The sequence below is a fragment of the Eleutherodactylus coqui genome, chromosome 5 (assembly GCF_035609145.1).
Source record: "Eleutherodactylus coqui strain aEleCoq1 chromosome 5, aEleCoq1.hap1, whole genome shotgun sequence".
NCBI lineage: Eukaryota > Metazoa > Chordata > Amphibia > Anura > Eleutherodactylidae > Eleutherodactylus > Eleutherodactylus coqui.
The window spans coordinates 167,578,225-167,591,939 of NC_089841.1; the positions used below are offsets into that span (position 1 = coordinate 167,578,225).

General features: G+C 42.6%; 1 protein-coding gene across 3 annotated transcripts in view; it reads left to right on the top strand.

Moving 5' to 3' along the window:
- The window catches only part of TTC28 (tetratricopeptide repeat domain 28), a 543,332-nt gene that overhangs the window by 114,240 nt on the left and 415,377 nt on the right, over positions 1 to 13,715 (top strand). Inside the window, exon 1 of one of the 3 annotated variants that reach the window (XM_066603687.1) lies at positions 8,973 to 9,161. The exons of the other annotated variants lie outside the window; for them this stretch is intronic. Within the exon in view, the coding sequence (XP_066459784.1) occupies positions 9,135 to 9,161 (27 nt within the window). The 5' untranslated portion in view covers positions 8,973 to 9,134. Of the gene's footprint in view, positions 1 to 8,972; positions 9,162 to 13,715 lie in introns of those variants that run through there. 3 annotated transcript variants of the gene reach the window in all.

The following is a 13,715-nucleotide window of genomic DNA, read 5'->3' on the forward strand; positions in this document are numbered from 1 at the left end:
TGTAATATACATCGTACGCATCATCGCGTAGCTCCGCCCCATGACGTGTGCCGGTTCCAGCCTCCTGATTGGCTGGAATCGGCACATGACGGGGCGGAGCTACGCGATGACGCGAAAAGGGGGCGGAGCCAAAACGCCGATGCTTCCAAGACCAGCCGAAGGGAGAAGATCCATCTGCGCAAGCGCGTCTAAAAAAGCAAGAAGACACCGAAGTTAGACGGAACCATGGCAACGGGGACGCTAGCAACGGAGCAGGTAAGTGAATAACTTCTGTATGGCTCATATTTAATGCACGATGTATATTACAAAGTGCATTAATATGGCCATACAGAAGTGTATAACCCCACTTGCTTTCGCGAGACAACCCCTTTAACACAGCGGCTGTTTAGTACTGAACGGCTGCTATTTACACTGAATGATCATGGTTCAGAATTTTAAGCTGCATAAAATCCTGAATGATGATCGTTCAGTGTAAATAGGAGCCGTTCAGTAGTGAACGGCTGCAATGTTAAGAGAGGGGCAAGGGAGCGCGCGGAGAGAAATCTCCTCCAGCTGCCTTGCTGTTAAGCAATGATACTCGCTCCTGTGCAAAAGCACAGGAGCTAGTATATGCGGGGAAGAGTGTCCGGCATCATTTGCCAGACAGTCGCCCCGGCTAAATGGGGCTTTACTCACTTCTACCTTATACTGTATTATAATATTTTATTATTATTTCCATCTGCATTAAGCATCTCCCGCATCCTCTATCTAGGGACAGACTAGGCCTCCTAGGTTCCTGACGTGGGCCACCCTTATCGGGGTGATTGCTCAGCTTCTAGGCAGGGTATGCCACAGAAAAGTTAGTTAGGGATAGTGTTCCCATCCCCATATACCTGTTGCTGTTACTTGCCCTATTTTGTGTTCCCCTAAGTTTTGTTGTTATAATACATGTGTATATTTGTCTATTCTGGATATTGGTTACATCTGGGTCTGATGTCTTGGTGACGTCTGTGGGGGCTGTCGTACTTGCTCCCTAATGTAACGTTGTTTTTGGAAAGGAGCAATGACTGCTTCTATCAGCTACTTATAATACAATCAAATGTATTAAAGAGCCTTTCACTGAATAAATGTGACCAAATACATAGATTATAGCAATCACAGTACTGGATTTCTTTGCACTAGGCCTAAATCTCTAAAGTTTGGGAGCCTTGGAGAGTATGGTATCATGGCCCTGCACTCTATCCTTAACTGTACAAGACTTATATTCATTCTTCTAAAGTGTGACACGTAGCTTAAGTTTAACCATGCACATATATTATTACAGTTCCAATTTGGACTTCTTTTTCTATAGTACTGATGCCTCTTGCTTATGGATAACCGTCCCTTCTTCTTTCCACTCTCCTCCTCATTTCCCTCTCTTATTTCCCTCACTCCTTTATCCTTCCTAACAGACCCCTTCTGAAATGTTGACTCTCAACTGCTTATCTTTATGCCTAAAAATTTGGAATGTCGCTTTTTTTTCTGTTCAAGACTACTGCCATGACAATTTTGTTCATTATTGTCATTATTTTTTTAGTTTGACATTCTGAGTATTGTAATTTTCTTTAAAGTACAATTTCAATAAAAACGGTTTTGAATTTAACACTGTATTACAGTGCATTAGCCATTTACTATGAATTTTAATACAAATGTGTCAGAAAAATGCCTGAAAATGTACATCAGATAAGAAATGTGTTATTGAAATTGTACCTTGTGCACTTTCATTATTTATTGAACATGTAGCAAGCACCTCCAAAGAGTTTTTTTCTGAAATACAATTTGTACCATGTGCCACACCAGAAAGGCAGTGGGAGATTAGGGAGGTAAACAAGTGGCTCAAGAGTTGGTGTAGGAAGGAGGGGTGTGCGTTCCTGGAGAACTGGGCTGACTTTTCTGTTGGCTATCGGTTCTACTGTAGGGATGGGCTGCATCTCTATGGGTAAGGTGCAGCTGTGCTGGGTGGGGGGTTGGGGAGGGGGGTGGGGATGGTAAGAAAGTTGGAGGAGTGTTTAAAGTAGGGACTGGAGGAGCAACCCTAGAGCTGTAGGGGAAGATAGTGCAGACCATGATCTGAGACACTAATTAATGAAAATGGGGGTGAAGCGGTGGGAGGGGATAGCACAGTTAGAACTGGCAGAAGAGTTAATAGGGATACATTTTAAATAAAAAAAGTAACACAAACTTTCTAAACTGCATGGTGACTAAGAGAAGTCTGACCATTAAGATTGACGACGTAAAAGTAATAATGTCTGAGGAAAACTACAACATAGCTGGAAATATTCATGCCAGTTTTGTGTACATGGTATCGCACAAAACACATCAGAGGTTGCCTTCAAAGGGTTGATTGTAATTGTAAGCCTGACCTCCATAATGGTCTCAGTACTAATTGTGTCCACCATAGTGGACCCATTAGTAATAGTGACCCATATATTGGAGCCAGTAGTAATAAGTGACCTCAAGTATTAACAGTGACCCCCCCCCCCCCCCTATTGGTCGGGCTCCATGCCTACAGACATCCCACTCACCCAACATGCAGGCCTGTTCCAGTGACAGCTGCTGCTGAGCCTGTGACTGCTTATTTCTCCCCTCGGCATCTGTGCTGCATACCGGATGGCACACATAGACACCAGTAGGCAGACGCCAGCGGTCAATGACTCTGCACAGCTGCCGGACTTGATCTGTAGGCTGGTTGAGCGAAATGCCTTTTAGGTTGCTGCAAGGCCAGCAGGTCACATAAAACGAGGTGGCGGGCCGGATTCAGTCCGCAGCCCTTATGTTTGACATATGTGCTCCACATCTAGAGGAAAGAAAGTTTTTACACCAACATAGAAGGGGTTCTTTACTGTAAGAGCAATGAGACTAAGGAACTCTACCTGACGACGTGGTGATGGCAAATTCAATAAAAGAGTTTAAGAAGGACATGGACACCTTTCATGAGTTAGGGAAGACATTTTTTCCCCTTAAGTGAGGAAAACTGGCTTCACCCTCATTGTTTTTTTTCTTCCAACATTATGGGGGAAGTGGAGGGGGGGGGGGGGGGGCTGGTTAATGGGCTGAACTAGATGGACATTTGTCTTTTTTCAGCCTAACATACTATGTGACTATGTACCATGTATTTACAATAATGTTCAAGGTCAATATTATAAAATAAAGTGTTTCCAAAACAATATAAGAAAAAGAGAGAGCAGCAATAAAACCACTTTTGTTCTATAGACATTTTCTACTGCATTATTCATTGTGAAACTAGTAGGTTGGTAAGGGTGATAAAGATTGTGCCTGGACAGGAAAACACAGTGGTATGTGTTATAATCCATCCCCAGTGAAAGCAGTCATTCAGATAGAAAGAGATTGCTTACCAGGGGTTCTTGTATCAGAGTAAATATTTTATACTCGCACAGTATCTCTGCTCTCCTGTCATTTGCCAGACTAGATTGTCCAATTATGGCTTTTTATCTGGGTATAGTGTGACTGCTTTTCAGCCATGTAGATCCAGACTCTTGTGATATATACATAAATGCCAATGTGCCTGCAGGCGTAAAGAAGGGGCTAATATATACAATGTATACCCTCAGGTGGGACTAGAACATAGTGGCATTTATAATAAAAACAGTAAGTGAAATTATTAAATACTGTATAACCTAATTTAATGGTGAAAAATGGCAGATTAATGTTAAAGAGAACATTGCAAGTAGACTATAGCTTGCTGTATGTGGCGAAACTGATACAATATGTTAGATCCTCAATTGGGTTGTCCAAGTTATGATTTTTTTTTTCAACCACAGAAAATGTTATAAAAGCAATAGTAAAGTGTCCATCAGTCCAGTCCGTAATCAAACATAGACTGCTGATGTCAGTGAATGGCTGCAGCTGTCCTGTTTGTATACCGACATGTCACTGTTGCAGCATGTGAACAAAACCCAGCAGAGAGAACCGCCGTGGTGGCACTGGTCCGGCAGGGGATTACACAGGTGGGCATAGCATATCTTTAGAACATTCCCAGCAGTTAATTAAAAAAAACCATAGCTTGCACAATCCCTTTAAGGGTCTGAGTCCCATTACAACATATTGTATTGATTTTGCCTAAAAGTTTCATTTAAAATAAAAAAAATAACACCTACGATTGTTCTGAGTCTCGTGTTTTAATACCTTTATTGAATGGGTGCCCGGTAATGCAGTGACTGCTGCAAGAGAAATGTGTAGCCAGCACAGCGTCTCCTGGCAAAAGCAGCTGATTGCCAGAACACACGCTGGAAAGATTTAGAAAAGGGGTTGTCCTAATGAGACAAGCCCTATGATAAGGGCTGGAAAAGTGAAAAAATAACATTCTTACAGGGGTTTTCCCAGAAATACAATTTTTTTTAAAGTCCCTGGACGCTCACTGATGGTAATACTAGGCACCCATGACTACAGCAAGTCAGTTGCTTCCCCCCTTCCTTGTTTTTGACAGCCCAATCCCCTGTTAGTGACTTTCCTGCAAGGTGCACAATGGGCGGCCCTTTCTTTTATGCCATGTGACTGCTGGGAAACTACATCTGCACTGTGCCCCGGTGTCCTCCCTGTGCTCCCCTGTGTGCTGCCAAAGTTGTCATGCCCCCAAAACTACATTAGCTCTCTTGTCATACCTGGAGCAGTGCACAGCCAAGGAGATAGTAAACCACCGGATCGCAGGCTTCTTGTCCAGTGCTTCACCTCCTATGCGAAGCGCTGAGCGGGGAGCGTTTACACGGAACAAGAAGCCAGCGGGTCAGCAAAGTTTTTGAAACTGACGGAAAAGTCAGCGATAATGACTTGCGAACGAACAGTGAGCGTTTTTTTTTTTTTTAAGTTACGCTACAATATTATCACTCAAGTGTGTTCGTTTGAACGAATTTTGAACGATAATCGTCCAATGTAAATGGTACATTAGCTGTCAGTTTCTACCTGAACTTACCTTCCTCCTATGTAATGTTCTTCCTATTCATCACTCCTCTGCAGCATCAGCCTCTCTTGATAGGTCGCTATTAGACCTCACTCCATACAACCTGCAGCATGAGCAATCGGCTGCTTTACAGAAGCCAGTCCCTGCCTACAATAGGAAAGGGAGACTCACAGGTTAGAGCCCTGGCGCTGTGTAGCAGTCCTCCAATAAAGTGTTAGATGCAAAAGCAACATGGGGGATTTTTATTTACAATGAGGAGGTGACCACAAAGCTAAATTATGGTGCAATAGTTATAATATTTATTTGGAACTCTCCCATTGGTGGTTTCAGTGGAGCATATAGAGTGCTCGATCTTCCAGACAGACACTGATTGACTTCAGATGGAGCAGCGTAGAGAAGCCTTGCTGACTTCTCTGCATCTGCTCAACCAAGATTAAGAACAGAGAAATGCAATCTAAAGTGCAAGAGAAAATCCTCTACATAATAGAAGTGAATGAGGTCTCCACCACGCATGCTCACTTAAAGGGGTTGTCCCGAGGCAGCAAGTGGGTCTATACACTTCTGCATGGCCATAATAATGCACTTTGTAATGTACATTGTGCATTAATTATGAGCCATACAGAAGTTATAAAAAGTTTTATACTTACCTGCTCCGTTGCTGGCGTCCTCGTCTCCATGGTGCCGACTAATTTTCGCCCTCCGATGGCCAAATTAGCCGCGCTTGCGCAGTCCGGGTCTTCTCCTCTTCTCTATGGGGCTCCGTGTAGCTCCGTGTAGCTCCGCCCCGTCACGTGCCGATTCCAGCCAATCAGGAGGCTGGAATCGGCAATGGACCGCACAGAAGCCCTGCGGTCCATGGAGACAGAGGATCCCGGCGGCCATCTTCAGCAGGTGAGTATGAAGACGCCGGACCGCCGGGATTCAGGTAAGCGCTGTGGGGGTTGTTTTTTTAACCCCTGCATCGGGGTTGTCTCGCGCCGAACGGGGGGGGGGGGGGGGTTAAAAAAAAAAAAAACCGTTTCGGCGCGGGACAACCCCTTTAAGCTTCAGGACGAGAAACTACGCATGCGCAGCAAAGGATTGGAAGATCAGAGTGGCTAGTAAGGCTTTTAATACACATGCTCGACTGCTGGTGGCAGAGCTACTGGAGGTTGTATCCAGTAGCAACTGGCAGTAAATATTGACTGTGGATTGGGTATAGTATGTATCAAGTGAACAGTCAGTTCTTGAAGTCAATACAGGAGAAATGGCCAAGAGTAAGGATCTGAGCAACTCTGATATGATCTGATAAAGGTCAAATTCTGATAGCTAGATGGCTGGGTCAGGGCATCGCTGAAATAGCTGTTGTGGGGTGATCTCAGTATAGAGTGGTTAGTGCAATCAAAAGTAGCCAAAAGGAAGGACAAGAGTTGAAACACTGACAGATTCATAGACACCCAAAGCTTATTGATGCACATGGGTGGGAAGGCTAGCCCATCTGGTCAGATCCCACAGAAGAGCTAATGTAGGACAAATTGCTAACAGAGGTATGTTTGCCCTCTTTATTTGCTCCCCCTGATGGCGCCGCAAGGCAAAACACGTCGGGTGGCTATAGGTTACATTTTAAACGGGTTTTGGTGGTGCTGATTTATTAATTTTCACATAGGCTTTTGGAAGTTGGCCATCCAGGCCTATGTCTTAGTGTGCACAGTTGCACACATGATGCTAATTGATGATTGCTGGTCACATTTCATTGCTACCACCATTTCGATGTTGTCTTTGTCTTTTTTGGATAATACAGTATTTAGATTATATTTTAGGGGATATGTTACCTATAGGTATTTTTTGCCTTTGGCATTTAGAATTGTGTTTATATACCAAAGAGGTATGACAGAGAGGTTTCAGAATACATATTACATCACAGTTTACTGCTTATTGGGCTATGTTGCCACAGACTGGTCATAATGCCCATGCTGACCCCTGCCCACTGCCGGAAATGCCTACATTGTTGACATAAGCATCAGAACTGGAGCATTGAGTGATGGGAGAAGAGATTGGCAGGAGGAGGCACTATGGAAACAAAAACAAGTGGATGGAGATAGTGTGATGCTTTGGGACAGCTTGGGTCCTGGCATTCAGGTGGATGTTATTTTGACATGTTCTGTAACACCTACCTTCTGTTGTAGTCCGAGTACATCCCTTCATGGCAAAGCTATTCCCTGATAGCAGTGGCCTCTTGCAGCATGATAATGTCCTCTGCCACATTGTTCAGAAATGGTCTTAGGAACATGGAAAAAAAGTAATGGTTTTAACTCCCCAAATCTCAAACTGATCAGGCATCTGTGAGATGTACCAGAAACACAAGTCTGATCCATAAAGTCCACACCTCACAACTTAATCTACTAGTAATGTCTTGGTGCCAGATACCACCAGCACCTCCAGAAAGCTTGTGGACTCCATACCTCAACGGGACATTGGTTGCTCAAGGGATTCCTACACAGTATCAAGCAAGTGGTTTGATTTTTATGCCCGATTGTTGCATACTCCTTCAGCTGTCACTATACATTTTTGCATTCCTTCTAAAGCCCAGACTGCAGCAAAAATTGAGTTGCTCCACTGAAGCCATTGCTTGAAAATGCATATTAATGCAATAAAGCTACAATTCTATCAGCTACAATAAGTCATGATCCTCCATTTAGGTGACATATGCAAATCAATGCTTTAGCAGGATGTAAGGATGACAGTGTTTTTTGGCATGGCAGTGTCTATCTACATCATAACTGAAGATTCTGTAAATGTACTCCCTTAGACCTGTCTAACAGGAGGTGACATCACTGCTGTCCGATGATATCATATTATGTTTGTCCATCCAATGCAGCACAAGCCTTATCATGAAATTACATTACTTTATATATCAACTTATAGAGCAGCTAATTACTGGCGAGCAAATTTTCATCTTTTTTGCTTTTTTTAATGATTTTACGGTATGCCCTAACTATTTAAGTGACCTATCCAGAATTCTGTGGCATAAGTGCCCTGTAAGAATGCTATTTGTTCTGTATCACAGTACTTCTAGACCTAGATAACACGTTTAGTCAGCAGTAATAGGAATATGAGTAGGCTCATGGGCAAGGACTTGCAGTTTAATATATCTTTATTGTATCTGTGTAACGTGGCCACATTTACGCGGATGAGAACTATTTATTTGCTTTGTTAAAGCAGACATTTCCTACTGCAGATCTGTATGCTTTTGCACAGTGGGATCATGGGATAAATGAAAGCAGATATTGTATGTAGTGGTAGCTGATCTGACTAGCAGTAAGACCCTGCAGGCTGCTGCAATGTCTTGAACTGAACAGTGCGGGCTCTGCATATACTAGAAGGGAAGGAAGTCATTAGTGTAGAGGAGTACATTTTGTTGCTGCTGCAGGATTTCCTTCCAGCATTCCCAAGTAAAATTCCGTGTGTTTTGGTGGATTTGTTTTTGTTTCTGTTTTCGGTGTATTAAATCGCGTGAATTCTTCGCGCAGAACCTTTCCTGAAACATTCTACACATTGAAGACCTCAGCGGAGCCAGATTTTCCTTTCCTCTTATGGAACTGTATCCTGGAATGTACTTTTTTTGGGGGAAAGATGCAAGGAGACGGCTGGCAACCTTCGCCTGTAACTGCAAAGCACTCAGAGGATAGTGAATTCTAAGGAGAGAAAGCGGAGAGGTATTTGCAACATGACCAAATCCCATCTCTGCTGTGTAGTGTGAGAGTACAGAACACTTCCAGATCTTGGATTGCAGATGTGAGCATTTACGACAAAAGAGAATTGACTTAATCCAGGTTTTTTAAGAAAAAAAAAAAGCATTTTCAGATACATTTTTCGGTTACATTTTCTTAACGCGATGAAGCGTCGGATTTTCCAGCTCACTCCGAATTCTTCTACTCTGGAGAACTGATTTTGCTGACGCTCATTTTATTTATTACCATCGTATTTTTTTTTTTTTTAATTTCCATTTTTTTTTCTTCCTTTTGGATTTGGTTAAACTAAGTTGGAAACAAAATCCTTTCCTGCAATTGTTTTTTTTTTTCTTTTGTGATTATGTTCCAAAAAGTAAATATGCAACACATTTAAAGGGGCAGGAAGCATGACTATCAGCAGCTGTAAAATTCCCACGTTTACAAGTATCTCTCACATCTCTTGATGCTCAACCTTCTTACATACAAATATGATGAAATGGCAGCCCAGGAAGAAGGTAAGAAGGAACTGAAGAGACTGTCTTCATCTCTTCTTCTTTTCCTATGCTTGCAGCGCTACTTTAGTTGTAGATACTTGTCACATATTTATGACAAATTCTTTCATTGCAGCACTGAGCCCCGCAGTTAACTTTTGTGCATTTCTCATTTCGCTGCTCGTATTATGCGTGTTGGCAGGGCAATTGAAATCTGTGCTTGTGAAATTTTCAGCATAATATCAGTGTAATCCATGTAATGCTCAGGGGTTGAGAAGGGGCGTCCAACTGCTGTTTCTACAAAAGGGATCTCACAGTAAGAAGACCTAATCAGGGACGGATTACATGTAATTCTTGCTGGCACTGGATTCTTTTTTCTTACTGTAAATTACAGAAGCGAAAACTTTGAGAGATACAAATTCTGTATCATTACCCAAAATTGTACACTTATTTTACAGCGGGGACAAAACCCTTCATCCCTCGGCCGTACGGGAAATCCTACCTTAACCTGTTATTTGCTTCCATATCTCAGCAAGAAAGCACTGCCTTCTTGAGAACCCACTGTGTCCTCTGTAATCTATAGGAACCTTTCATATTGGGCATTAATCCCCATGATAAATAAGGGGCGGCATAGTTGCTCTGCCTACTTGTAGATATTTTGGAACTTTGGTATACTTATGTATATTTGCATTTAGACAACTCTCTACATTAGGTCTGTACGGGGTGACCCAGTGTTAAAGTGTTTATTAACTCTTTTAAAGGCAAGAGCTAAAGCAGTTAATGTGTCTTTTTCTTGGAGAGTTTCTCCCGGGGCCCACTGGGGGGCGAGCAGCAGATGTAACAATGGAACATATGTTTTCTTAATAGATCTAAAGCAAATAGTAGCATGACTAACACTTTTGGCTTACATACCTGCGCTGGAAAAATGGTTAAATGTCTGCTTGAAAGATGCTTACTTTGTTAAGCGTATGCTGTGTTATGATAGTTTTAAACCGACTATGTGAGTGATGCAAAACCAATCAGCGGCCCTGCAGTTTAGAAATGGTCTTTTGATTTGTGCCTGAAATGGAAAGATATAGGATATCCAGGCTGACCACAAATATAGGTTGTAAATGATGAAATAGCCCTTGGCTCATACTGCTGACTCGAAATGTATTGCATAGCAGCATTCTGCAATAAAGCCCCCCCCCCCCCCCTGACCTCAAGAGGCCCGTCTATTCTCCTCTGGAAAATCTGCTAGCAAAAAATAATATTAATTAGTGGCGTTTTTGTTCAAGGGTTAGAAAAAGTCTGCCATTAGTGACACATATTGCCTGCTTCTCTGTTAATTAGGGATTCAAGGGAAAAAGAGAGATTCCACTGCTGCAGTGGTCTACTGAGATGATACAGTATGTAGGTTGTCGCTACTTGCTACATAGTTGTTACTCTTGTGTGTCAGTGTGGAAGGTGTCATATCAGATGGTTACAATGGGCCGTATACGAATTCCTTTTGTATCTGCTGAATGATATTTCAAATGACATTTACATACTTTTTCAGTAATGCTAAGCAACCAAGCTTAATTGCCTTATGAATTAGTAATTCCATATGTAATAGATGTTGGTTGGTAATGAATTAAGCATCTTGCATGCTGTTATACATACACCAAACTACATTGTATCATGTTGTAGATACATGACTAGCTACTGTGGCCACTGTGGCCATTGGAGTGAAAAAAAAAATCTGGTGCCAAAAGCTTTCTTTTGAAGTCGTACAATAAAGTTGAGGCCTTCAGATGGTATTGTGGTGTTCTGTATGACTTGGCAGTTCATATATGCTCATGGATTCCATTTTTATGATTGTGTCAGGAGTTTATAACAAAGTGTAACAAAGAATAAAGAGGATTCTTCATCAATGAATGCTACTATGTCCCATTATGAGCAGCTTCTGGCTCCGGAGATCAGGATCTTCTCCCACATTGGATGCAAATGCCCAGCATCTTAAGGAGACTTTACATAGGCAGACAATAGCGCAAATAATTGCTCAAAGGAGCGATTACAGGTGGCTGCCGTCTTGTGTAATCATGGGACCCTACTGGGCAAGTGAACGAGAATTGCTCACTTGTCATCATCGCTCAGTTTTTAGCGACTGTCACTGTTTAAACAGACAGTTGTTCATCTATGAATGTCTACCTGTTTATTCTGAATGGAGGCAGCCGGAAGAGATCTCCAGCACGCTCCGCCTCCATTAAGAGTGATCATCACTCCTGTTTGAAAGCACAAGAGCAATAATCGCTGGGACGACTGTCGGGCGCTTAAAGGCCCATCTGTCATCCTATGTAAAAGTACCCTAAATCAGACTTGTGAGGTGTCAGCCTGTTGCACCAGTGCATAAGCTTCCAAGTCATGGTGGACACACGTCATTAATAAGATTTTCACACTATAACTGTACTTACCGTATATACCGGCGTATAAGGCGACGGGGCGTATAAGACGACCCCCCAACTGTCACCTTATACGCCGGTATTCAGTGGAGAAAAAAAAAAAAAATTTATTACTCACCTCCCACGGCGTTCTGTCGCGCTCCGGCAGGATGTCGCTCGCTCCGGCAGGCTGTCGCTCGCTCCTCGTCCCCGCCGCAGCATAGCTTTCTGAATGTGGGGCTTGAAATCCCCGCTTCCAGAAAGCTAATACACACGCTGGCAGCCATGACATCATTGAATGGCTGTGATTGGCTAAAGCACACGTGGCTTCAGCCAATCACACTATTCAATGACATCATTGAATGGGTGTGATTGCTAACACGTGCGCCTTCAGCCAATCACAGCCATTCAATGATGTCATTGAATAGTGTGATTGGCTGAAGCCACGTGTGCTTTAGCCAATCACAGCCATTCAATGCTGTCATGGCTGCCGGCGTGTGTATTAGCTTTCTGGAAGCGGGGATTTCAAGCCCCGCATTCAGAAAGCTATGCTGCGGCGGGGACGAGGAGCGAGCGACAGCCTGCCGGAGCGAGCGACATCCTGCCGGAGCGCGACAGAACGCCGTGGGAGGTGAATAATAAAATTTTTTTTTTTTACACTTTTTTTTTTTTTGTATTACCGGCGCATAAGACGACCCCCGACTGCAGAGCAGATTTTTCGGGGTTCAAAAGTCGTCTTATACGCCGGTATATACGGTATTTATTTTAATTTATAGGGGTGCTTCCATCTTGGGAATCCTATTTCAACGTGTTCAAAGTCGCAAAACAATGCACTCACCCATAAAATGTTTATTTAAAATATGCTCCGTTCTCCAGATATCGGTGCAGATTTATAGAACTGTCTAAGAAAACTCTATTTGTTGCCCACAGCAACCAATCAGAAGCACATGCACATTAGTTTTCGGCCCAGCTACCCCTCTGCTCTGCTATTTCTTTCCATAGAAGAGGTGGTCTGTTTCCCTGGCAACGAGCAGTAAACAACCAGAGGGCAGAGGAATCAATAGCGGGAGAACGGAGCATTTTGGAAATACTCACCTTATGGGTGAATGCATTGTTTTGCAATTATGTTAAAAGAGGATTTCCGATATGGGAATAGCCCTTTAAGTTTTAGTAGCATTTGGATAAACAGTGGCTTTGGGTTCTACGTTAGACTACCATAGCCTTAGCAGAATTGACAGTTGTTACATTTACTGGATGCTCATAAATATGGAAATAGTAATTTTTCATAAGTTTTCCGTGAGACTTGCTAAATGTCCCGTGGTTTATTCTTTTCAGAAACTTTAATGATATCGGAGTTTTTGAATGAGTTTTTCAGACATGTGAATTATTCTCCTAAGTAAAACCTATGTTGCACCTGCATGTGCAGACCGCACGTATGATCTGTTACCTGTGGTGTTCCCAACCATAAATGCATACATATTCATGGCACAGAGGCAAGGTATAATAATCTGAGCTTATGTATCCTCATGTTTCAAGGAGTCAGATAGAATGAACACTTGTGCATTATTAAAGCTGATACTGTTTCTGTGCCGAACTGTTTATAGACATTCCAAGCAACTGAGGCTTTGTGTCTGTCCTCGCAGTTTGTGTAATGACGAGGAGGAAGTACTGAATGACATCTCGTTAAAGACTATACAACACTCTCAGGTGTTTTATAAAAGGAGAGGAGATGTTAGAATAACTAAGGGTCCTTTTACACGGAACGGCTGTCATTCAAATAATCGCTGGATCGTGCGAATTTGAACAATGATCATTCAGCGTAAACACGGCCAACGATTGAACAACGAATGAGAATTTGTTTGCTTCTCGTCAGTCATTCATTTAATGCAGGCATAAAAATTGTTCGCTCGTTTACACATCGTTGCGTGTAAACAGTGATTGTTTAGTCGTTCATATTCACTGCTACTGGGAACAACTGAACGATTTGTGAGCGAGCGATTTATCTGCCCATATAGACGACCTAAACGAGCGAAATCTATCATGCGAACAATAAAAGATAGAAAGAGCCCTACTGTCATCAGCAGAAATCTATAGCAGGATAGAAGTGGTAGTTGTGCTGTAGGCTATGTTATTACTCAACCGTTGTTACATATTATCCCAGAAATAATGCAGTGAAGGA